The 27,744-nt window shown below is 37.0% G+C and overlaps 1 protein-coding gene across 1 annotated transcript in view; it reads right to left on the bottom strand.

Moving 5' to 3' along the window:
* Positions 1–26,333, bottom strand: part of LOC113075804 (YEATS domain-containing protein 2-like) — a 38,067-nt gene extending 11,734 nt beyond the window's left edge. Inside the window, exons 1-15 of the mRNA XM_026248450.1 lie at positions 26,253–26,333; positions 23,386–23,613; positions 23,145–23,257; positions 21,472–21,633; positions 21,110–21,221; positions 20,570–20,614; positions 19,410–19,617; positions 18,833–19,057; positions 16,702–16,863; positions 7,659–7,753; positions 5,743–5,922; positions 3,979–4,219; positions 2,675–2,836; positions 2,463–2,581; positions 2,054–2,188 (exon numbers count right to left, since the gene is read on the bottom strand). Coding sequence (XP_026104235.1) covers positions 2,054–2,188; positions 2,463–2,581; positions 2,675–2,836; positions 3,979–4,219; positions 5,743–5,922; positions 7,659–7,753; positions 16,702–16,863; positions 18,833–19,057; positions 19,410–19,617; positions 20,570–20,614; positions 21,110–21,221; positions 21,472–21,633; positions 23,145–23,257; positions 23,386–23,613; positions 26,253–26,324 — 2,259 coding nt within the window. The 5' untranslated portion in view covers positions 26,325–26,333. The remainder of the gene's footprint in view (positions 1–2,053; positions 2,189–2,462; positions 2,582–2,674; positions 2,837–3,978; positions 4,220–5,742; positions 5,923–7,658; positions 7,754–16,701; positions 16,864–18,832; positions 19,058–19,409; positions 19,618–20,569; positions 20,615–21,109; positions 21,222–21,471; positions 21,634–23,144; positions 23,258–23,385; positions 23,614–26,252) is intronic.
* Positions 26,334–27,744: the final 1,411 nt, after the last annotated feature.

Here is a 27,744-nt window from a genome sequence, read left to right as displayed (position 1 = left end):
TTTTCAATGACTTTCAAGCATTTCACACATCTATTTCCAGGACTTTAAAGCTATAAGATGATCCAGTTTGAATGTTATTTTTAATGGGATGAACAAAATATACTTTGTGGTAAACAAACACTTGTGTAAAATGTATAAAATACATAAAATCACATTTAAAACCAGTAGACAGCAGCAGAGGATCACCTATTGGCTTATTATTCATTAATTTCTACATTTTCTCTATATTTTGAAACTATAAAATCACTGTTATGATAAAATATAAAATGAAGAAATCAGATTTTGTCAGAATTTTGAATTTTTTTGTGTATGTTGTAACTTTCTTCAATTTGCTACAAAAAAATCACACATAATCACTCAAGTTGGTCAGTTCCATATGCTAGAAAAGTTATGGTACATTTAAGAGTGGAATATATAAATTTTGTCTAAAAACCTGTTACTGTTAAAAAAGTTAATTTCTATGCATCTTAACTCGAGCTTAGTGCTTTACTGTCAAATCTGTATAAAGTATAAACAGTAAATAAAAGAAAAATAAACAAGAAATGAACATAAAATATTATTAGTAACTGCACTTATTAATGCAAAACAATAGTAATTTATAGTAAATTACTATAGTAAAGTAAATAAAACTACCAAATCTGCTTCTGGCGCCACCATCTAGAGAACCTAGTGGTGCTGGTGCCACTGCCCTCAAATGTTAGTTTGTAGCTCTAGTAAATAAGGAATATTCTATTGAACAACACAATCTACAATGAGATTCTCCTAGTCTCTTTTTAACAGTGGTTTCGGCAATAACAGACTTTAATATTCATGTCAATACAGCTTCACTGGACTTGAAAAGAGAGTGAGAAAAAGACTGCAAGTATCTCCCTTACATAAATAATAGAATAAGCAGTTGTGCAAGCTTTAACTTGTTTTTCACACTCATTCTCGCATATCTTTCCTTCTAAAGATGTTTCTCTCTTGCTCTTAAGCCCACAGTAAATACCCTACATCAAACAGAAACACTACACCGTGACTTCCAGATTACTGAAGTAAATCAGGCACTTGATCAATATGTATGGTCATCTTACTGCATGCAAACAACTTCCATTAGGTTGTAGTAAACACCAGAGGAAGAGATTTGATTTACAACTCACCTGTGCTGAGGGGTATAACGAGAATTATAATAAACTAATGAGCAGAATTAATGGTGCCCTATGTGCTCCACTTTATGAAGAGTATGATTTATATGGATAATTAAGCAACAAGAAGAAAGGTGTAAAGAGAAGGAAGGAAGGAAGCCCATGAGTGTGTGTGTTTACAGGTTGAATTACAGCTCAAATGTCAGCTGCAGGCATACTCATTAGCCTTTATCTTATAATAAGGAAGACACACACATACACACACAGAGAAAGGGCTCTAGAGAGTGTGAGCTCTTCAGGAGAGGCATTGTGTAACACTAATGAAAGTACAGCAAGTTAAAGAAAGAGAGAGATAAAGCAAAATCAATGAGATGGAGAGAGAGCAAAGAAATCGATGATGAAGAGGGAAGAACCCCTGACCACTTTTGCTTTTTACAGTAGGTAAACTGATCCCACTCCTTCTGAGTCAATGAGTTTGAGTGAGTACAGGATTTAACATTTTATTTCTATATTTTATTGAAGCTAACTTATTATTGTTTTAGCAAGATAAATTAATTTGTGGATAAATACATCTCTGCTGCATTGTTATCTACAGCGCCATAGCAAAAAGAAATGCCATTTTACAAAACTTGTGAGCTTGCATTCTGAATACAATAAAAAGTGGTCAGGTACTGTAAAATAGAGACAAAACATCTTCCATCTGCACCTAAAATAAAACCTACAGCATGACCTGAACACCTGTGCAATCCAATAAATTCTTATAACATAATATTCTCTAATTGTATTAAACATTGTAATTTTTTTTATATCAATGAATAATATATACATAATAAATAACATATCACTGTATGCATATAACTTCAAACATAAGAGGGGGAATATCAAAGAAAAGAGATTTTATGTTATTAAATCCTTACTTTGTTACACACCTGAGCCAATATGGCTGCCTTCTGTCCGGCTGTGACCCGAATGGCCTGCTGGGTACTGGATGCAGGACTGGATGGCACGTGACCACCAGAGCTCTGTTTCCCAGAGCCCCCTGGCTGGCCAACCAAGAACGTGCCCTGAAAAAACGTAATAGTGACTTTGTCAGAATAACCCAAACTGACAGTAAAGGCTTCTGGGATGTATGTGTCTTTGACTGGACATTGTTTTAACATATTAAACAGAGGTCATTCAAATAGTATGTAAGAGTAACTGAATGAGTCTATTTAACAAAGTAAGAGTACACACGATCAAACTAAAATTAAGAAGATTGAACTAAACAACTAGTATGTCAGGATCAATTCTACTAGTTAGTGCATGTCATAAATTATTATTTACAGCAAAGACTATTACCTGAGGAGTCTGTTTGAGGATGTAAGAAGTGTAGGATAAGTTGGAAGGCAGGCTGCCAGACCCTGAGGACCCACTGGAGGAATGTGACCCTCCAGAACCAGAACTCTGAGACTGCTGGCCTACAGAGAGAGAACAAGATAGTTAGATATTTATCTGAATACAGAAAGTGACAATGACAATGTTCCCAAATTCATAACACATATGTGTCTGACCTGCACTGTTTGAGGCTCTCAGAATGGCTCCCTGTGGGATCAGCAGCAGTTTGCCTTTGCCCGATGGGTTCTTGCTGTTGGTGGTCAGGTAGAGTTTGGTACCCGGAGGCAGATTAGCCAGGTTTGCCAGGTTATTTGCTGGCAGTTGTAAGGTGGCCATAACTATAAAAAAAAAAAACAAGAACAATTAAACAAAAGAGAAACATATATCAGGAAATAGTACAGTGTCAGAGAATAAAGGTTGAATTTGGATTAGGTAAATTATCAGTGAATATGAACTTGATCAGTTCCTCATTGAATGTTTTTGTCCTTGACAGCACATGGCAGCTATATGTTTTCACTGTACATGTGCTATCATTCAAACAAATTTAATCCTTTATTTATCAGGGAAGCACTAAACTGATACCCTGATACCTATAATATTTTAAAATTTATTAAAATAGAAAACACTCACTCAAACGTGAAAATTTGCAATACAATATTACTTTTTATAAAAACAATAAATGTGTACACAGCTTCATTTTGGTGTAATCTAAACTGATATTATAAGTTGACTCATATGATGCAAAAACATGGAACCTATAAAAAAAAAAAAAATTCAGCAATACAGCTTAAATCTATTTCTTATACCACTAACAAGGTGTCTATATGCATCCACATATAGGTGTTTTTAAAATTAATCAAACTAAACCCTGTTTCCCCCTGTGGTGGCAGGGAGATACAAGTGTCTGACTGAATAATGGTGTTTCCTAATGGTTTAGTCAGCATTGCGGTACAGCCACACACACTTAGTTTAGCCCTGTGAAATTTCCCTCTCTGCACAACATTTGCTGATCAGCCTGACAAACACTTCTCCAAACATGCAAACAAATGTACAGTCTTGTTCCTTCACCCACACACACACACACACACTGTTCTGAACATCTTAATTAACTTCCCTGGCAAGACAAATGCTTCTCGAACCTCACCTTCTAAAAATGAACACATGCACACTTTTATTTCAAGATTCAGATACACATCTTTGCATTTACACAAACAAGCACCTCCCAAACCACAATCAAAAACGCTTTATTCACATTTATTGGACCAAAATTTCATCCCACATAGCTGCATATTAAACATCAAGTTCTAATTGGTTGAGGCTGTCAATTTATTTAGCTTTCAATGAGGATAGAAAACCTGATGCTGACAACTTGTCACGTTTCCACGTTACCCTTAGTTATCTCAAAGAAAACACACAAGATCACATCAATTATCTGGGTCACCTTATGGCATGATGATCACGAAAAAATGTGTACACCAACCTCCACTCTTTCCACTTCCTCCAGACCCACTTGCTGCCTTGGTAACGGCATGCACCTGCTGTCCCGTGATGCCGCTTGCACCGCTGCCTCCTCCACTGACGATTGCTTTAGCGACACCCTGTGCTACCACTTGCTTTGGGCCCCCCACCTTGGACATAGAGGGGCTGGACTTAGCGACCAAGATCTGCCCGCTGCTCACAGAGACCTGTTTGACAGCGGAGCCCAGTGGAATCCCCAAAACCTACAAAAACACACACACACACAGTTACTCTGCAACTGAAAATACTTGTAAATTGCACAACTGAACTAACATAAATCAATAAATGTAACACTTTTGGTGTCCTTTATATATACACAATATTTACTAATTTTTTCTCTACTCATAATTTTTTTATAATCAAAACAGATGTGTTATCTATTAAGTCTTATTTCAATATGAGAAAGTTATTCACATCTCAATGTTGCTCAGGCTGCAGAAATGCTGATTAGTGGTTACACCTCAAAGATCTGAAAACGTTAGCGCTTGATCAAGAAACTTTGTCTTTAAAAATAATTTAAAATAAATTTGTAAAGATCCTAAAGAAAATTGCTTCACTTAAAACCAAGTGTTCTAAGGAGTAATGTGAAAAATATGCAAGACGTTTGCTGAAGACTCTTATGTAGAGTTTGAAAGTTAAGACTTTTTTGCACAGAATTTCATACTGTATATGGACAGTTTTTAAACAGGATGTACGAGTGACTTTGACTCTTAGGTGCTAAAAAAGGCTGGAGTAGAGAGTAGGAGGTCCACAGAGACACAATGGCCTGAGCTATGTTTGGACCGCATGACCACAGCACACTCCAGTTTCAAAAACTCTCTCAGACAGGACAGCTTGCATTGAGGAATGAAACTATAGAAATACAGAAGTGAAGTATAGAACTATCTAGATATTTTTTTGGACATTATAGATGCATCTGAACAATCATTGAGCTATGATGTCCAAATATTTAGGTAAGCAGCTCACAAGGTACTGAAACAGGCAAAGAATGGAACAATAGGGTTTGGTTTGAAAACAGTTTAAGATTAAAGGAAAACACCACCGTTTTTCCATATTCCACTATGTTCTTCCCTCAACTTAGATGAGTTGATATGTACCGCTCTAGTGTAGTGTGGGCACTTAATCGCTGTAGCACACGGTGCCAAAATGTCAGCATTTTTAGCTTAGCACCACTTCGACCTCGGCAAAATTAGATCATCACTCCTGAAAACTCCCCCAAACTACTACCAATAGAGCAGGTGTGCAGGGAGAGGGAAAGGGAGAGGGAGTTTTCAGGAGTGATGATATTATTGCGCCGAGGTCGAAGTGCTGAGAAGTGCTCTTCCGCCATACATTATATTTATAATTTTTTATCCGTTTACAAAATCAACATGTTTTATTTTGTGCCACCATACTTACTTGTGTAACTACTCATGTAAATAGGGAAAACATGGAAGTGTTTGGTGGCTTCTAAATTCATCCCTGTTTGGATCCTAAGGAATGAATGGTGCTAAGTCAAACACTAACATAGTGGTGCTGCACGCTGCAGCGATTAAGTACACACACTGATACAGGAGAGGTATGCATCAACTCGTCTAAGTTGAGGGAAGAACATAGTGAAATACGGAAAAACAGTAGCGTTTTCCTTGAAAGAGTCAAACAAATATAGAATATAAACAGTCAAAAACATTAAACATTATCGCAGTGGTAAACCAAAAAAACTAAACAAAAGAGCATTCATAAAAACCTTGCTGGGTGTGGCACCTCCAGTCCCTGCCCCACTCTGTTTTTGCGGCGACATGGCTATCACGTGACCTCCCTTCACTGTCACATACTGTTGTTGCTGCTGGGAAGCTGCTGTGGAGATGACCTGTTGCTGTGGTGACGGCTGGGTGGACACCTCTCCTGGTTCTTGCTTGATTATAACCTTTAAACAGACAGACAGACAGAGGGAGAATTTTTATTACTCTGTGCTTGTCATATTACAGCGAGATGTGCACTGAAAAGCCATCAGTTTGATTCACGATTCAATTTCAACCAAGATATTTTGCAGAGATATTGGGCGTGTGATCCAATCTGAAGTTAATATAGTGAATCACACATTCCCTTGGGTAGGAAAAACATATGCTTCTCTGAGTGAGAGGCTGAACATTGAGATGAACTCCGTGAACTTGAGTTGAGATTCACCTCTCCAGCCAGTAGCACACATCTAAAATGTAAACCAATGCAAAGTCCATCATACAAAACGCACATAATCTCAACATCACTGTCATATTTCTCATACAAACAACAGTAAAAACTCACACACACTGTAACCCTGAACTAAACTCTAAAATGCAAAACTTACTTTTAATTTCTTATCTTTTTTTTTAATTACTTTTTGAAAGTTTCCACCCTCTGTCTTCGATATTAGCTACACTGTTCATTCTTTTAAACAACACTGTATTAAACTTTTAAGTATTCAGACAAAAGTTTTTGAGATTATGTACAGTACCATCCAAAAATATTTTTAAAAGAAATTAATTTACTTTTATTCAGCAAGGAAGCATTAAATTGAACAAAACTGACAGTAAAGACATTTATAGAGTTTTTTTCTATAGAACATTTTAAATAAATTATGTTCTTTTGACAATTCTATTCATCATAGAATCCCTGGGGGGGGGGCGTACCAGTCTACAAAATGTTTTATCTAAATAATAATTCACAATATCAATGTATTGAGCAAATACTGTAAATGTGGGCTTGGTCAGCAAAAGATGATTTTATCAAAAACATAAAAAAAATCTTACTGACCCCAAACACAAGCTCAAATTATTTTTGACTATTCTGAAGAAACATCTGTGGACCATTCCCACTGCATGTTTACGTATGAGTGTGTGTGTGTGTGTGTTTGTTTGTGCTCTGGGAATACTTCAGTCCTCTGCACAGCTTGTGCAAAAGCAGCAGGATCACGCCACAGATAGATGTCCCATTTTTACACCTTCACACATGCACAGCTGCTGCAGACCTCTTACTGCACTGCCTGACAGTAACTATTAATAACTACCGGTGTTAATTTAGCCCACAGTGTCCAGAAAACATTGAAACACCCTCAGAGAATAACCCAGATAGAACGACAGAGAGAGAGATCATCACCTAATTTGAGTCAGTTTTTCCTCAGTTCAACAGAGGGACAGACAACCAATTACTGCTTTGGTATGAATGTAAAGAACAGCAGAACCCATATTAATAGCTCTAAAGAACAATGACAGAGAAATTAATCTCCATTTAGGGGTGCCTTCCTCTCAGAAATATGTACTGATTCATCATGCTAATCTGCTTGAAGGGGAATTAATTGTTCCACATTGTTTACAATAGCCTACATCTGTATTTTATAATCTGATTTCACTCACAATACCCACATAATTTCTACTGATATTCTATTCTCATCCACTGACCCTTTACTTCAGGTGCCTTGTAGGAACAAGAGTGAGATGCTCACCACTTTAATGCATGGTATTAAATCAAAAAGACTGCTAAAAGGAGGCAAAGCGCATTTACCAGAAGGTAAATTCTTCTGCACAAGTCCTGAACACAGAGCCGGACACCAGCACTAAGACCCCAAACTTCAATCAAATGTGAGTTGCACTGAATAAATCCATTCACCGAGAGAGTCAATCTCACCTTGACCCCAGAGGACATGAAGCTGCTGGTGTGAACTTTAGAAGCAGGCGATCGGGGACCATGGGCTGTGCTGCTCTGCTTGGTCGTCGGACTGCCTGAGATGAACACGTGAAAACAGCAGATATAACAAATATGTAATACACTTCAGAAGCTTAATGGAGTTTAACTTGATATCCAGCATATGTCAGCAGAGAAAGGTCAGTTGGAAGATCGAGTTATGACATCGTCATTAAAAATTACAAGGTGTTGAGAAAAAATAAACAAATAAATTAAAACGAAGCATTCATGTATTACTCATTCACAATAAAATATTTTTTTCTTGCGGCAAGATCGGTCAAAACAAAAGAAAAAATGCATTTTATGGACCCCTTTCACAAGTAGGGGTGCTTCCACTGATCGGCTACTGATCACAATTGGCCAATAATCGCTTTGGGATGATTGATCAGCGGTCTCTTAAAAGGCCAATCTCATAAAACTGTTCTCAAGCTGATGACGCTGACTTGAGAGGTTTGGCTCGACATGCAGTGGCAATGTCTCAGTCTCTGTCTGATGCAGGTAAAATAATTAATACTTTAGGTGAGGTACAATTCATATGTCCAGGGCTCCAGACTGACTTTTTACACTAGGAGCACAGTGGCCCCCAACTGAAAATTTTAGGGGCACAACCAGAAAATTTAGGGGCGCACACCGTAAATCAACATGCTAACCAAATCTACTAATTTCCACTGTATTACTAATAAATACTTTAATAATAGATGCAGAAATTACAATGTGCCGTTTCAAATTCAGTGTCACATTTTATTCTGCACTTTTGAAGATGCAACAAGGTAAACTGACAGCACCATCGCTGTCATGACAGTACAAATAGTAAACAAAATTCCATACACTCAGAATAAAAAATGTGCATAGTAAAAAAGTTTGTGTGCATGCTTTATCGTTGTTGTATGTTTCGTTAAGTTTTAAGCCATTCTTCCTTTGAAGGTCGAGCTGGCTTTTGTATTTGGTGAAAAGTAGTTCTAATAATTATAGTACCTCAGCCATCTGAATTCTTACAGCCAGTCTTCTCGAAAATGGTGAGTGTGGACCAGGGCCGGCCCTGACCAATTTGCAAGATTTTACCTGGCGCCTCATGCATATATATATATATATATATATATATATATATATATATATATATATATACACACACACACACACACACACACACACACACACACACACACACACACACACATTACAGCAGAACTGTTTCCAACACTCATAATAAATCATCATATTAGAATGATTTCTAAAGGATCATGTGATAGACTGGATGTCACATGTGACACTGAAGAATGGAGTAATGATGCTGAAAATTCAGCTTTGCATCACAGAAATAAATGATAATTTAAAGTATAATAAATTGAAAACAAATTATTTTAAGTTGTAATAATATAACACAATATTACATTTTTTCTGTATTTTTGATCAAATAAATGCAGGCTTGATGAGCAGAAGAAACTTCTTTCAAAAACATTAAAAATAGTAATGTTTCCAAACTTTTGGCCTGTACTGTATCCCCCCAAAACTGCACAACTGTAGAGTAAAAAAAAAAATAAAAAACAAAACAAAAAGTGATAATAAAAAATGCGTCTTAAAACTGATTGTACAAAATCACAGTCTGGGGACTCAGATCTCAGAACAACTGCTAACATTAAGTTTAAGGTAAAAATAACTGCCATGAAATTATAGTATCTTCTTACTCCTATGCAATAAATTGCTATTTCACTACATCTCTTTACCTCTGTCTTTATCCTCTTCTCTTCTTTTTGGCACTGTATCTATCGCAGACTATGCTCATTTATAATGTGTCATGTAAATTCGGCCTTCCGTCACAATCAGGAAACTTTCACCGTGTCTAGAACTGGCGCGAGCTGCCAGGCCCGTTTCTACGAGCTGTGTGTTAACAAAAGCAGTGCTGTATACATTGGATGCGGCGTCGGGCACGCTACACAACAAATTACCAACAACTGATCGTGCGCGCACTCTGTTTCTGACACACTTCAAGCACTCGATGGGCGGGGGAAGATTGAAGAGACGGATTTTTTTTTTTTTTTTTGCTTTATTTGGAAGTGTTTTGAATTAATGGTTTTTAAATAGTAGCCTATTATAAAAAAAATATGTAAAAAAAAAAAAAAAAAAAAAAAAAAAATCACTCGTTCACTCATTCTGGCACCCCTATGGATGAGTGGCGCCCTTAGCATTTGCCTATACCACGGGCCGGCCCTGGTGCGGACTTTTTTAGCCACACCAACCTCTGACTCTGAATCATCATCTGACGGTGACACTAGGCTCTGGCACTGGTACACTAGCCGCAGGTCGGAAGAACGAATCAATACTTCGCTTGCTCATAGCTCAGACGCACGCACATATCAGGTTGTGATGATATTTGTCTCGGTTTCCTTCCCACAGATGTTTACCCCCGCTCAATTATCTCTAGGCCCCTCCCCCTCCACACATTTTAGCCACTTACAGTGGCCATTCACTATTCTTCTCACACGCATTTGCCGCCTCACAGACAGGCATCACTCAATGAGACGCGAGTGTGTGCAAGTGTGTGTGTGTGTTTGCGTGCGTGCGTGTGCAAATCTACTGGTCGCACATGTGCGACTGGATGTAAAATTCAGTCGCACACTCTCAAAATTTGGTCGCAAAATGCGACCATTTGGTCGCAGTCTGGAGCCCTGATGTCTTCATTAAATAACTGATTAAGTAATTTGAAATGAATGAAGTTTCTAGATGAGACAATTTCACAAACAGTTAATCAACTCTTTCTCTCTCAAAATGCAAATGACTTCAAATAACATTATGTCTGCACTATAATCGAGCTACATGCTGCACAGTCAACATAGCAAATATCAGTTACACTATCAAGGCAGTGTTGCATCGTAACTAAAGTTTATAAATTGCATTTTTTCTTTTTAATTCTTGTCAGTGTTTTAACCATTCAACTCTCGTGGCACTTTCCTGAAGACTGTGTGCACATGCACACCTGTGCAGCACACACACATAATAATGCCAGGTTCACATTACTCCATTTGCAGTGCGTATGTGGTACATATTTTTTCCATGCTCATGTTAATGGATAAAGCGTTCACACTGCACGCGGTTGTGGTCTGGCAGTGCGTTTAGGAGTGGCGCATCTGCAGCAGTGCAGAGACTATTTTTTGCTGCACTGCACAAGCTAAATTAAAGTAACAGCACATTGTTTGTAGTAAATATGAAGATGCATTGACACAAAAATTTAGTAATTACACCATAAATGCATAAAATTAAAGTCTAGTGTGTTTCACAGCCAACACATAAGCTATGGTTTTTTGGCTAGGTTTAAAGGGAAAGAGTACTTTTAGATAGATAATGCAATAATTTTAAAGTTCTCAATTAAAGTTCTTTAAGAACCGCAGGATAGATTGTAATAAATATTTAATCTTGTTTGGATCATCACTATAAATAATTCTTTATTCTTTAATAAGGCTTTAAAAAGATTGGTATAGGTGATCAGATCGGCAGATACTGCTTTCTGTGATCGGAGATCGGCCTCAAAAATCCTGATCAAAGCAACCCTCCCTATTCACAAGAATTATGAAAAGTGTTTTCTTTTACATTAACTTCTTGTGTTTTTGTGTGTCAATTAGACATGTGCTGGTATTCGATTATGCAATATATCACGGTAATGAATATGCATGATATTGTTATTGTGTGTAATTCTAAATACCATGAACAATTATATATTACAAATTATTCAGAATTTGGAATGCATTTTAAGAATACTTTTCCCATCAGCTGGTCAAAATGCTGTTGTACTGCTGTTTGCTGCTTGAAAGACCTGTGTGCACTCTGATGTAAACAAGCATGCATGAGCACATGGGGGAACTTGTGATAGACACGCTGGATGAAAGCACATTCACTCTCTGACAGCAGATGGCGCTAACCTGCAGAAAATGTAGCCGTTACCCTGGAAACCCCATAAATAAAGCAGCTGCTCTACTTTATAAAAAGTATTTAAATAATTCTAAAATAGCCATTCAGATTTGTGTATTCACTATGGTGTTCATCACAGCACCAAATACATAAATATTTAGACTTAATAGGCTATTTATTTTCAAACATTTTAATCTGGTTTACAACATGCCCTAGATATTGTTTGAAAGTGCTTTGTTTCTTTATTGTTCATTCACACTTTACATTAGGGCTTCATTAGTTATTTCATTAGTTAACAAACTGCCAAATTCTTCTGAACATTTATTCATCTTAGGTATTCCAATATTTAATAAGTTGTTAAAAACAAAAGTTGCAACTGTGTTATTTAATGAGCTAACAAACTAAGACTTGTATTTTTTAAACAAAGATTAATAATTTCTGTAGCAAATGACTAAGGTTAACTAATGAGGTCTTATTGTAAAGTGAAACCTATTTATCTTTATAGTTCTTTTGCTCTTTAACCTGTGTAAAACTTTTCAACGTATATATTTTTCTGTATTGCTTTATTGTATTTAAATGTTCAGGGTTTTTTTTGTTATAAGAAAAAAGTTATTAACACTATTATATTATGACCTAATTTTTTTTTTAACTAAATTTCAATACCGTGATAATACTGTATACTGTGATAAAAGCATTAGCAATTAATCACAACGTGAAAATGTGATACCGGCAAATCCCTAGTGTCAATATATCATGCCTTTCTGAAAAGTGCTTTTTGCTCTTTCTCAGGTTTAAGACTTTATCAGAGGTCGTTAAAAATATGAAGCAGAATTTCTGCAAATATTTGCATCGTTTTGGCACAAAGAGATTTCTGTCTACATCTTTGTGCACAATGGAATAGCAAGTTACTCTGCAGCTCATTGTTTAACTTAAATGTGTTAAGACTGCAGCTTTGCTCTTCTTTGCTCAATTTCTCCAGTATATATGTGTGAACTGACAAAACAAAGGAGTTTATTTACTCCAAATCTCATAATGCACCATCCCCCAGGATGGTTGGCATGCAGCTTCTTCTCCAGATTCACAGCCTGATTTTCACAAGCTCTGTTCTCCAATAACACAAAGAAAGAGATCTTACAGCTGAAGACATGCAGACAGTGATTTTCTGAAGCTGCTCTGACACTCAGAGACTTCATTTAAATACGAAAATGAATTAAAATGACTCAAGTTGTCATCCCGGCACATGACATCCAAGAATAAATAAATTGTGTGCATGTTTTACTAATTAATTCCCTCGATGTACTAAAACAAGCACACGATTACTATTTCATTCCCTCGATTTAATGAATTGTTCCCTTGATTTTCTAAATCATGCACACAATTTACTAGTTCGTTCTCTCAATTTATAAATCGTTTGCATGATTTAGCAAATCGAAGGAAAGAATTAGTAAATTATGTGTACGGTTTATAAATTGAGGGAACAAAATAGTAAATCGGGCACACAATTTAGCCTACTATTTTTTCCTACATGCCATGTGTATGGGGCTCCATACATAATTGTTATTTTAAAGAAAGAATAGTTTAATATCTATAAGAACATCTTTATTTTTAAACAAGTTCCTACAAACAACTGAATTAATCAGGACGGTGAAATAGCTTCACTCATCTTCATGTAACACAGATACATTTTCCCTGTAGGGAATCTTCATTTCTGGGCGATGATAAAAGCATGTGGCAGAATATTTTATATGTTGGTTTTAGTTTTAATTCAAAGCAGCTGTTTCTTAGATGTTCAGACTTCATTAAAGCCTCATTTTCATACTGCTGTATGAATTCTACAGAGGCCTTATCAGAACATAGCAGAGTCATAAGAGATTGGCTGTGTATAAAAACCTAGTGAGCTGCATACAATGACAGCATTTTTTGCAATCAAAGATCCACTCAAATAAACTTAAAACATTACAAATTACATTTATAAAAGGTGGATTACAACTTCCAGATTTTCTGTTTTATTATTGGGCAGCACAAATGAGAGCGTTATGGTTTTGGCAGATGAACAGTACTTTGCCACCTGCATGGATACAAATCCAAAGATATTATGTAGGGGAAATACCTCTAGATAAGGCGCTGTTAATCCCATTGACTTGTATTACAAAAGTAGTTAACAACCCATTCATTAGACACACTTGCAAATTGGGGTTTGAAATCAGGAAAAAATATAATTGGCTACTGTTGTTATTTCACTACAATCCATCTCTTCCTGGGGCATTAAGAGATGGGATAACACAATATTGGTATAAAAAGGGAATACAAGTGTTTGGAGACTATATGAGGAGGACACACTAATGACATTTGAACAGTTGAGAATAATGTTTTCTCTTCCTGTTAAGCACTTTTTCAAATACTTTCAGGTGAGAAATTATATAAGTACAATACATGGTTATTTAAGGTCTCTCTCTTTACTCCCAATAGATAGCATTATAAGAGAGAAAAAAGGATCTAAAGGTTTTGTGTCTTATATGTATACCAATTTCATTGACTTGTATGGGGAGGATGTATCATCTTCAAGACTTAAATGGGAAAAAGATCTTGAATGTACTTTTGAACAAGACACTTGGGAACTCATCTGTGTAAGTGCTTTAAGGTTTTCATTTAATAGTAGACATAGATTAATGCAGTTCAATATTATACATAGAGTATATTATACACCTGAAAGATTACACAAGATCAGTGATTCATATTCAGAATGTTGCCCTAGATGTAAAACAGAGGTGGGTACTTTATTGCATATCTTTTGGACTTGTTCTGAACTTAAAATCTATTGGAGAAATATAATACAAACTATTGATAAAATTACTAATGTTAAGCTTCCATATGACCCGAGATTTATATTATTGGGGGGATGAATCAATTCTTCAAACTGATCAAAGGAAGAATTTACGTTTAGTTAAGATGGCTCTGATTGCAGCAAAGAAATGTATAGCTATACAATGGAAGTCAGAAGAACCTCCTAGGCCTATTGAATGGCTTAGTGAACTTTCGTCCTATGTGCCTTTGAAAAAATAATGTTTAATCTGGAAAAAAAGTCATCAATGTTTGGAAAGACTTGGGGCAAATTTATTGCATATGTGATGTAATTTGGATGTTACTTAGATTGAAAATGCTGATGTGACAATTTAACCCATCTAATATTTATAATGACTTTAATCTCTTTATTATCAGAATTGTTAAATATGTTTTTTTTTTTTTTTATTGTTTCATTTGCCTTTTTTTTTTTTACACACCAACTCAATGCCTCGCAATGAGGTTCATTTAAGTGCTCTGCCTAGTGAGGATGGGATGGGGATGGAAGAGTGGTTAGAAAAGATGTTAACTTGTAAATTCATACTGATTCTGTAAATTGTTGATGTGAAAAAAAAAAAAATACTGATAAAAAAAAAAAATAATAAAAAAAAAAAGATCCACTCAAATGTTTAAACCAAATGTTTGAATCATGTCTCCTTCTCAACCTAGATAGCATGTAGGGCATCACTGGCTTGTTTTCATCTTGAGCGTTCAACCTAAAAACAGGGTGTCTGCTAGTTTCAGAAGGTAAATTTAAGTCTTGTTTTAGACCTTAACTCTGCTCCCAAACACTGAAATAGTACTGTACCTTTTGATCACACGGCAATGTTCTTCCCCCGTACGTGAATCTTGTTTATCAGTGCAAATGTCTAAAGATTCTTGAAATCAAAATACACAAGTGAGTATATAATTAAACCAAGAACAAGTATCTCCCAAATAATATCAGAAAAATCAACCTTTTCATACTTCACCGACCAATATTTCAATTTAGTCATTTAGCAGTTTTAGTCTTATTTATTTATTTTATAATTGTATAATAAATAAAAAGAAAAAAATTATAATACAAAAAGATTAGATAGGTAGTTAGATTTTTTTTTTTTGCTAAAGTTAGAGGGTCAAAAAAAGATATTTGTTCTAGTATTTAGCATAAACACAAATCACTTTGTTCAGGTTTTCAGTTTTTGTAAGCTTATCTACATTTAAGGATGTGTAGATATTTGTAAATTTTTTACATTTAATTTGGAAAACGAGCATCCTGTCAGCATTTTTAGCCATAACAGAAATGTTGGAACGCTCATCTTCGGACATGTCAAACACTATACCTTTAGCTCAAATGCACTCATGGTGCCCCACAATGCTGTCTAGACAGACAGCCATTAGGTTTTGAAAATCATACATTTTCATAAGCCCAAGAAAAATGACAACTATGATTCCTATAGTCATGGCATGGAAAATACACATTGTAGAGTTTTGAGAAGCATCTGCACATTTGTTCCCGTTACGTCCATCTCTAATGGTCACTATGTTGCTTTAGCACCACAGCACAGAGCTCTGACCACCCACACACACACTCATCTTCCCTGAGAGCATGTAGGTGTGTTTTTGTGGAGGCCTGTGTTGTATAGATGTTAACTGGGGTGCCAAGATGCAGTTATAGGTGATGCAGCATTTGCGACAAGCACATCAGTTGTGCAGCAATGGAGGTGGAATTTGTTCTTACTCACACACACACCCACAGTAATGTTACATCATCTGCATACTCAACACACTCCTAAAATCTTAGTGATGTGGTCGCTATGGCAACCTGGTCTTATGATGGCCTGTAAACCCACAGCATGAGTCATGAGAAAGAGTGAAGCAAAGAGAGAGAGAGAGAGAGAGAGAGAGAGAGAGAGAGAGAGAGTGTGTGTGTGTGTGCGTGTGTGAGAAAGAGAGCACAAAAAGGGAAAAAGAACTAAAGGAGAACTTGTACTTTGTGATTTGGCTTCATCATTCACTCCTGACACTTTCTCACCGTGTCCTCCCCATGCTCGATGTGACAAATCTCTAGAAAAAATAATTTCGCTGTCCTCGCTATAACTAGAATGTTACCGCAAAGCAACAACGATTGTAGCCAATCACAACTTGTTCGATGTTGAATATAAAGAAGATGAAAAAGAAACCTAAAAGCCAATATCTGACAATATCTTGTGGTAAAAGCGACACATTGTTAAGTTGTGTAGGGATGGGGGAGAGTATGTACCTGTAGCTGCAGATGTCGATGCAGCCATATTAATGACTTGGCCTGGTTTGTCCACGATAATGTAGGGGTTATTTATGACTGAGGGGCTGGACTTCAGGTGCACTGGCGTGGATGATGATGTCCGGGGGAGAGGAGAGTGACTAGGGGTGGAGATAGGAGAACCTGGAACACAAAGATTGTGTTTCTATGATTGGATTTATAGTGTGATGCTCATAAATTTCTCATCATGTTTAAGAGCCACACAGACTGCAAATCCATAATGCTTTACAACGCAGTTTTACATCTTTACTATGGTCTCCTTTTCTTGTCTTATCTTTATACAACAAGCACACTGAGTTTGATGTTTGGATTCCCCTCAAAATGGCAAACTGGAGACTGACAGGCTGACTTTAAACTATTTTAGAGAATACAGTGTTTAATAAGTCAATGGTTAACAGTGTCATGTTAATGCAGGTTTATGCCAGAGTGCTACAAGTCAAGTATTTTCTGAGATTTTCACACACCATCAAATCTTTGAAAGAAGTAGAACTGGTAGTGTGGTCATTTTGCATGCAAATAAGATGACCTGTGATTATCCTTAAACCTACTGTTTTTCTTTCAGATGTTTTGCCAGATGTTTTTTGTGGATATATTCTTCATATCTTTAAAGGGGGGGTGAAATGCTATTTCATGCATACTGAGTTTTTTACACTGTTAAAGAGTTGGATTCCCATGCTAAACATGGACAAAGTTTCAAAAATTAAGTTGTACGTTTGAAGGAGTATTTTTGTTCCAAAAAAATCTCTTCCGGATTGTCATAAGTTTCGGAAAGTTTTTTTCGAGTATGACTCTGTGTGATGTTAGACAGAGCGGAATTTCCTTATATGGGTCCTAAGGGCACTTCTGCCGGAAGAGCGCGTGCTCCCGTATAGCGAGGCTGAGCAGCACAGACATTTCACTGATCAGATCGATTCACTGATCAGAGCGAGAGCGTCGCGAAAAGTCACAAAAGAAGTGTGTTTTTGGTTGCCAGGGCAAGACAACCCTGCACAGATTACCAAAAAAAACAGCATTAAGGGACCAGTGGAGGGAGTTTATTTTTACAGAGCATCAACGGAGTTGTACAAGTGTTTGTGTTTGTTCCCTGCATTTCGAAGATGCTTGTTTTACAAACAAGGCCCAGTTTGACGACGGATTTGAACATCGTTTATTTCTTAAGGATGATGCAATCCCAACGAAAAAGGGTCACGATCGTGTGTTGGAACCGCAGGCCGTGAGTAAAACTGCTTCAAATATCTCTGTGTTGTGAACTTAGCAATCGGCGTGTGAGCACATCAAGTAAACAACATGCGATGTTATCATCAAACTGCACTTTCCACATGTACAGCTTAAAAAAAGATGACATAAAGTGGAACTTAGTCATTTTCCAAAACCGCTAAGCAAATATATACAGTTTCAGTACATACCACATAGAGACGCATTTGCTGATGCTGCTCTTGTTAAATTTCAGCCTCTGGATCTGTGTCACAGCTTCCAAACGCTCTCAACACAAAAGCCTACTGGCGCTCGTGATTCTTTAGCTCCGCCTACACGTCACGCCTCTAGGCGCTCGTGTTTTTTCCGGGAAAAATCTTTCTCTTATAAATATAATAAAAATAAAGACTTTTTGGAGTTATGAAGGGTGCAGTACTACTCTATAGGTACTCAAGATTAACAGGATATTGAGTGAAAACGAGCATTTCACCCCCCCTTTAATACTCGTTTATTTTAAGTGAATAAGTGAAAAAGTTAAGTTTGGCTGCCACCAGGGGGCAAAACACAACACTCCAACATAAATGTTAGAGATATGGTGGCAAAAGTGGGTGGTTCTTGGTCAGAATTAAATGTGGACCAGACTTTATAAAGAGTAGGTCTGGCAAGGCAAGACTAGGACACATCAGACTGAGCTCCTCTTAGATCTGCTGTCACACACTGACAACAAATCTATAATGCATTACAGAGGAGTTTCTGACAGTCTCCTTTTCTCTAGAAAATCGAAACCTACAGCAGAAAAAAGCCAGGGCGACATGAAAGAGTCTGTATATAGAGGATTTTACTGCTTGCATTTCAACTCTGCTCTTCTCCAACTTCCTTGTGCACCTGTGAGACTCACCAGACACAATCTTGCAGCTCATCGTAATCGGCTGAAATGATTTCCCAGGTGATTCGGCAGGACTGGGCACTTGTCCTTGTGGAATTATCTTACAGCTGGCTGTGATTGGCTGAAAGGCTGAGTTTCCGTGGGAACTGATGGTGATTTTCTCAGACCTATTTGACTGTGAAGTTCGTTCAGAACATGAAGAACGCACCGACTCACTCTTGACAGTCACGCCTGGAACTAAAAAAAAAAAGAAACAACAATAAATTTCGTAATCAATAGATCAATTAATTCCTTTATACACAAGTACTAGAATTATCTTTAGGAACCACCTTAAGTTGTCTTCCGAAACACAAAATACATTTTCATACAAGTGACTTGGGCATGGAATGTATAATGCAGGTCTAGTCTTGGATTAATACAGATCTTCAAAACAGCTTCCAAAGCTTATGCATTAAAGTGCAAACATCCTACTAATCCTCTTAATCAAAAGAATCCCATTTTAAAGACACAGTGGGATACTGCATAATTCTTTGGTGTCACTATGTGGCGTAATGTGAGATGGACAAGCATTTGTATAAGGTTTGTCTACCTCTATCTGAGCTGGGCTGATCATCATGAGCATGCAGAGAGTGAGAGGAGGGCTGCCGAGAGCCTTGGGCAGCTGTGGAGGAAGAATCAGACCCGCCCACAAATGGCAGATGAGAGGAAGATGATGATGAAGATGATGACGACGATGAGGGAGCAAAGGGGATGAAGTCATCACCTAGTGAGTTTTTGTGGAGCTCAACATCCACCACCTTTAGAAAATAATAACCAGAAAGAAAAAAAATGTCATTTTAAAGATGAATCAAGGTATATCTGACACTTGTAATAAACCTTGTCATCACAAAATCATTTTAGAACTATAAAACCCCGCACTTTCACTGTGTCCCGGTTGAAAAGTAATTTTCTGCTTCCCGAGTTCTTCAGCTTAAAAGAAACCTTCATCATTCTCAGCATTTTATTTTTTCCTTGGAGTAAACATTTTTTTAAACTTTCTACACACCTCAGTTGAACGGATAAAACGTTTAACTATGCTATGGCCTCAGGGTCAGAAAGCAGATTTTATTCCCTTTTTTACTTTGCTGAACACAAACGACAATAAATCTTCTTTTGACACTTTCACTCATATCTCCAGTTTTGTGCTTGCCGTCACCCTGAAGACTATGACATTTTTATCACTAGATTCACAGCTGAGACCTTGACTTCTGTTTTTAGCCCATTTAGGTAAGTGACGTGCCATTTCTTTAAGTTATTAACTGACAAACAAACATGTCCACTTTCAACCTGTTTTGATGCACTAAATGGATTCTATATCAATGAAGCGGTCTTAGGTAATTCTGCACATATGTCTACATAACTAAGAATCTGCAAGAGGCCTTTTAAAAAAAATTATTTAGTACCGTTTGGATAAAACCATTTAACAAAACAGATATTTACATATATTTCACAAGACAAAATAATAACCTAATTTACACAACTGATCAGGCTGTTTCTTAATATTGTGCTTTGCCTCCTCCAGCAGCAATGTCGGTTCACAGCCTTTTTTTGATGGCTGTGCTTCTGCATAGTACGTGATAAAAACAAAACTACATTTTTAGGACCTCCCATCTTAAAATAAAAAGGCTAATTATGTAAAGTTATAAAAATGGCATGAAAACTTATGAATACAGCTGCAGATCATATAAAGATTAAGATAGTGTGTCTTACCGTTTCAGCTCCCAAAGTCTGTAAACCTGTGTATGTTCTGTCAAGCTGAGGGAGAACAAGTAAAAGATAAATAACTGAAACATTAAAGAGCAGTCTTTGCTGCAGAGTATCAAAGAGGTTGATGGGTGGACAAAAGTATATTAATCTGCAAACTATTATTTTTACTTGAATTCTCGATTCATCTTTTATTTTATCTTTGTTATTTTAACCTATAACAAAAGGGATTGCTTTGACAACAGATAAAGGAAAGAAATATCAACAGACAGGGTGCTTTCAAAAATTTACCATTTCACCTTTAGACTCAGAGAACACTGCATAAAATGTTAGATTCGTGCAGACATATTCTATAATGCACAATCTGCACACACAAAATATAAATGGAAACCTCCAAGTAAACTTCACAGAAACAGAAGGCGATGTCATCTACCATTTTCCACAAAAAAGTAAAAGGAAAGATAAAGAGGGAGAAAAGGAAAGATGAAAAGGGCAACAAAAGCGTTCAAAGAGAGTGTGTATGCATGCGGTCAGTAAGTGTCTGACCTTTAAGTGGTGGATGATGTCGATACGTTTGTTCCGTTGGTCTTTAAAGTGAATCTGCACACGGACAGGAAACTCTCCCCACCCTCGACGGGTCAGGTGGAACGGTGGCTCACTAAACACACAAACAGAGTTTAAAGAGAAACTTTCTCTGAACTTGACAAATGCACCACAGGGATGCTCATCCACTAGAAGGCGCTGGCTGTTGTGTGCTGATAATACTTCAAGCTAAAAAACAGCTAAATGAATTAGTGCAAAATATAACTACTGTATATCCAAAGGCTCATGTAAAAAAAAAAAAAAAAAAAGGCTATACGGTGTGATGTAATCAAACCAGTCCATAAGAGAGGCAAGTAAACACACACCTGACTTCCACGAGGTCATTGGGCTTGTAGCTGGGGTGCAGGAAGAACCAGACTTTCTTCACAAAATGATCGATACTGGGCTCTTTGCGAGAACCTCGAACATACACCATCCATTTATGAGTGGACTGATCATTCTCTTCACGTTTATCAGGGGCAATATACCTGAAAGAGAGCGAAAGAAAAACACAACAGTCTAAAAATCTAACTCAAATCAATTTATAGTTGCATGCATACATTCACTCATAAGTCGGGGAAGATTTGTTGATGCCAATGTAAACCTGCCAGTAACTCAGAACAACCAACTATATGGCTATATTTAAACATTAAACTCTAAATATCACTTTTTTGCAGCAGTTTTGCTAGGTATCCACACAGCAGCAGCAAGGATAAAAGTTCAGTTTATTTGCATATGTTGTGAGTTTCTTTACAGCTAAGCATGCATAGTGCATTTTCAGCTACCTGCCTCAGTAATGTGATTTGTGCACTTCATTTTTAGTTTCTTGGGAAACAAGCATCTGCTACAAACATAAATGTAGAGTGTAGAGCCATTCAGAATCTCTTTATTCAGATAAACAGCTTAAGACGGTGAGTTTTTTCAGCACACCGGCCCTGGAGTAAACAGTCTCATAAAGATCTTTAGCAGCTCTGCAGGCAACAAAAAGCTTATATCATTGCTCATATGCAGACACACACACTTGTGACACTCTCACATGCTCTCAGTGCATTTTATGAGGTAAAATAGTTGAGGACTGTGTGATAATGTGGAATAAATGAGGTAAGATTGCTGCCTAGGGAAAACTAAAGCATTGCGCCATGTGAAAGTTTATTGGGTTTTGGAGAAATAATACGGTTTCAGGAGAAAGTGATGCATTTAAAAATTAATACAAGCTCAGAGAAATAAATACTGTTTCTCATAAAACCATCTGTCCAAATTACAAACTGCTACCATTCATTCAGAAGCTGTTTTTTGTTGTTATCGTTTGTTTTGACAGAAGAGCAAATAACATTCGCTCAATCAAAATTGAAAACGGTCACAATTCACTCACCCACGCCATTCTTCCAACTAATGTATCGAACATAATTTTCCATGCAATTTTATGTAGCTCCTTACTACAGCTGTGCTATACTCAAAGTCTTCTGAAGTCATACAATAGGTTTTTTTTTTTAAAGAACAAACCAGAATTTAAGTCTTCATTCACTGAAACCTCTGACATAGTATTTCCCCTTGGTATGTTCACAACAGATATGTCATTTTGCATTCCAACGAAGTCAGTCAGTCATACAGGTTTAGAATGATATTAGGGTGACATAAAAATAACAGAATGATGATGGAATATTCCATTTTTGGTCAACCATCCCTTTAAGTTAGCAGAGCCGAGAATAAGACGTCCTACTCAAGGGCATACCAGAATTATTCCAAGAAAGAGCACAAACATCAGTCAGGATCCCAGAGGTGCTAAATCAAAACTCTCCAGTGCAATAACAAAGATTTAGGCCAGAATGCCTGTGGTTGTTGAAAAAGCTGATCTACACACAAATGGTAAAATATTCTTCAAATCACACAGGGTTCACGCTATGCATGCAAACAGCTAATATGCTAATATAGTAAAATTAAAATGAGTATTATCTGATCTGTAAAATAAGCGCAAAGAGAAAACCATGATGCTTCATACTTGGATACATTGCCCACAACAATGGTTTTCTTCATGTAGAGCCGAGAAGCCTCATCTCCTGTGGTGTGGTAAGTCCCATGCTGCTCTAAGGATGATGGCACATCAAAAGTGTCCTACACATGGGAATGTAATAAAACAAATGTTAATGTCAGGTACTGTAGGCATAGAGTAACAGTGCTGTAGCATTTTCAAGCCATGCAATCCCTCAGACTTATGTTCTGATAGTGTGTGGGCTACTAACTTTTCCTGTGTTCCTGCTGGGTCGACGTACACGTGGACCGCTGTCCTCTCTCCCACTGTCCGTCTCCCTCTCCCCAGCCTCCCCATGTTGGCTGAGGGACTCGGTCTCAGACTGGACCTGTGATGGTGTCTCTGAGTTCTGATTCAGTGGAGACGAGGAGCGGGAGGGGGAATCCAAGAAGCGTTTTATGGCAGGGTGGTTCAGCACAGATGGGTCACTTTTAGAGGCCTGGAAGCAAATAAATCAGTGATCAACTGTTTGTGCTTAGAGTTAGAGGAAATTTCAACAAAGCAGCAACAAAACTGGAAGTTTGTTTTTCCAGAATGATCAAAACCAGAAGTTTGTTGTTTTTAACATATATAAAGTGCTCCAATAATTGCCTACATTTTCAGCTACCTTGGTTCCTGAAGTATTTTCCCATTCATTTAAATCCCATAGAGATATCAAAAAAGTATTTGTTTATAAGTTATGAACAAAACCAACCAGCTTTGAGGTGAATCACACCATTACAAACTTTTATTTGAAGCTAAAAGTATAAAAAAATCTGACAAACACAAAGATACAAGACTGTATACTTAAACTTATTAAGGGAAAGAATTACTACATTCCCACGAAGCATTACAAATTATTTAATCAAATTACAAATGATGGAGAAATATATAATTATACTTTAAATCAATAGTTTTATATATAGTTATATATATCAGAATCAGCTTTTTATGCCTGGTGTGAGCAAACACACGAGGAATTTGTTGTGGTTTTAGATAGATAGATAGATAGATAGATAGATAGATTAGATAGATAGATAGATAGATATAAAACAAACATTTACATATATATACAAATTATTGCATATTATGCAAGAGAGTTTTTGCAGAATCACAGGTAATGTATTTTGAAACATTAACAACCTCAAAGATCACAGTAGGCCTGTCTATAATATTTTATAAAATACCACTTAAAGGGTTAGTTCACCCAAAAAAAAATTCTATCATTAATTACTTACCCTTATGTCATGTGCAGGGCTCCAGACTGCGACCAAATGGTCGCATTTTGCGACCAAAATTTGAGAGCGTGCGACTGAATTTTACATCCAGTCGCGCATGTGCGACCAGTAAATTTGCCTCCCCCAACCTCCGTATTTTTTTATACATTAAACGTGGAAGGGGCACGTCAATGATCAATGAAATGAGCAATGAAATAATCAATGAGACGAGAGCGCACATGCACGCAAACACACACACATACACACACTCATGAGACGCGAGCACACACTCGCGTCTCATTGAGTGATGCCTGTCTGTGGGAAGGAAACGGAGACAAATACCATCACAACCTGATATGTGCGTGCGTCTGAGCTATAAGCAAGCGAACTATTGATTCGTTCTCCCGACCTGCGGCTAGTGTACCAGTGCCAGAGTCTACAGTGTCACCATCGGATGATAATGCAGAGTCAGAGGTTGGTGTGGCGAAAAAAGCCCGCACTCACCATTTTCGAGATGACTGGTTGAAATAATTCAGGTGGCTGAGGTACTGTAAGTAGTCGAACAATATGAACTGCGAATACTACACCAGTTATCCCAGAACTGCGGGGAACACAAAGTTTGCCGATAGTACAGACATTTCGCAGTTTTAAACACAATACACTACTTGAACATAATCTCAGCCTAAAGCATCGAGTATGTCGTGACATCGCCACTGCCGGTTGCTTTCAGAAGACAAATGACTGTAAATCAGAGCGCAGATGAGGCAGAGATTATGTTGAAATTTAACACGGCCTACTTCGTTGCTAAGGAGGAACTACCCTTCACCAAATACAAAAGCCAGCTCGACCTTCAAAGGAAGAATGGTTTAAAACTTAAGGGCCAGTGCCCCTAATGTTTACATACATTTAAGTATTGTTCATAACTGTGAAATGACCTAAAGGTTACTAAGCACTTTGTTACTAAGCACTTTTGTTTAATCTGAATGTATGGTATTTTGTTTACTATTTGTAATGTCATGACAGCAATGGTGCTGTCAGTTTACCTTGTTGTTGCATCTTCAAAAAAAAAAAAGTGCAGAATAAAATGTGACACTCAATTTGAAACAGCACATTGTAATTTCTGCATCTATTATTAAAGTATTTCTTAGTAATACAGTGGAAATTAGTAGATTTGGTTAGCATGTTGATTTACGGTGTGTGCCGCTAATTTTTCTGGTTGTGCCCCTAAAACTTTCAGTTGGAAAAAAGTTAGCGAAAAAAGTTAGTCTGGAGCCCTGATGTGAGCTCTCTAATCCCCCATAAACAGCATGTGTCCTTACACGATTAAGGTTCAGAAACATAGCAATGACATCTGTAAAATAATCCATATGACATCAGGGGTTCAACTGAAATTTAACGAAGCTATGAGGATAAAAAAAATGTGCGCAAAAAAATGCAACAATTGTCTCCTCCACGTCATGTAGGGTTCATGAAGAGGAGATGAATGTTTAATAAATTCGTAATTTTTTTTCTTTTGTGCATGAAAAGTATTCTACCATCTTAGATTACAGGTGGACCCCTGATGTCACATGGATTATTTCACTGATCTCCACTATGTTTCTGGACCTTGATCGCGTAAGGATCATTGCTGTCTATGGAAGGGTCAGACAGCTCTCAGATTCCTTCAAAATAACTTAATTTGTGTTCCGAAGATGAACTGATGTTTTACAGTGTTTGGAACCACATGAGGTTGAGCCAATTAATGACAGAATTTTTTGGGTGAACTATCCCTTTAAAAATCAACTGCTCTATGGAGAAAATGAATAGTATGTTACGTTCTGGGACTTGACTGTTTAACTCTATTAAAAACAATGTAACAATGCATCTAATCTCTATTGATTACCTCAGGGACTTTAGGCTGTCCAGCATTGGCATAGTAGTTTGCGACAATGCATGCTCTGAGCTTGTCCATCATTCTCCTGGCCTCATTAACCTCTGAGGGGAAAATAAACATATAATAGTTCAGCTTTTGAAATTCATGTGTTGTACTACAGGTTTAGGTGTTTACTTTATCTCAAGATGTTTGACTTCTTAATTAAGTGTTGACATTGTACCATAATTTATCTTAAATACAGTTTCTGAGTACTTGTTGCATTGATGATTAAAGTATTTCTTGACTAACAAAGCACCGTTAGTCCCAAAGTAAAGTGAGTATTGGACAGATAATTACCTGCCCGATAACCTCGATCTCATGCTCTTTATTCTTCATCTCAAGAGAAAACTGATCCTTGATGATCGCTTCAATCTTCTGCACTGCAGCTTCACGAGCTGGTAAAAAATCAAACAACCAGATTAAAAAACGACTTGTGTGATACTCTACATCACTGTTTAGGACCTAGTTCTTACCATTCTGCTCCACCACTTTACTTCCTCTTGCTCTCCTGCACTTGAGTGATGTCCTCATAGTCGGGATCTTTGTCCTCTATTTTCCTTTTCACCCCAGACATGATCACTCATTGGCTGGACTGCAGACACAGTACACAACATGCCACATAAAAACAACACACTTGTACAGGGACAGACAGAGGCTGAGTCTCAAAACTTAGCTGCTTACCTGTAATGCCTAATAATACGTCCTAGGTAGACAGTTTGTTAGATTTTGAGACACAGCTTAAGTATATAGCATACAAGTGTGATTATATTTTCTTGACAAACTGATATTAGTTATTACAGAGGTTTAAAATCTAAAAATCACTTTTAAAAACAACTTACAACAGAAACAATTACGTTAGATGCTAATCTGACACACACTACGCCAAACAAAAAACAACCCCTTTTTAAGCAGTTATTGCACAACTCACACCACTAACGCTTTTCTAAACTGCGCAAAACGTGACGTAAAAGCGCAAAAAAAAGTGGTCAGTGTTGTTAATTTACACAGTAAACCTACGCTGAATGGGCTGGTGAAATGTTAGCCGTTAGCTTTCGGTTGGTCTCGCGCACACGAAAGTCTCGCGCGGACACACAAACTCGTGCAGGGCGCGTTCCCGCTCAGGAAAGAGCGCAGCAAGCGCGCGGCCTACATTAGCGAAACAAGGGGTTTGAAGCTTGAGATCAACCTGGATCCGTGGAACTATTTAGACGAAAAAAATAGTTAATATAAATATTAATATAAATATAAATATTTCAGAATTTCATATATATATATATATAATATATATATATATATATATATATAATATATATATATATATATATATATATATATATATATTATAATAATATATATATATATTATATTATATTCTACTTTTAATGAATAGGAAACGTATGATGTATATAATAAACACAGTAACTCAAACTACATTATCTTTAACATTTGTAAATTAAACATA

Source organism: Carassius auratus, unplaced genomic scaffold (genome assembly GCF_003368295.1).
Source record: "Carassius auratus strain Wakin unplaced genomic scaffold, ASM336829v1 scaf_tig00017697, whole genome shotgun sequence".
Lineage (NCBI taxonomy): Eukaryota > Metazoa > Chordata > Actinopteri > Cypriniformes > Cyprinidae > Carassius > Carassius auratus.
The sequence above is the reverse complement of the archived record's forward strand: the minus strand, read 5'-3'. Positions and strand labels throughout refer to the sequence as shown.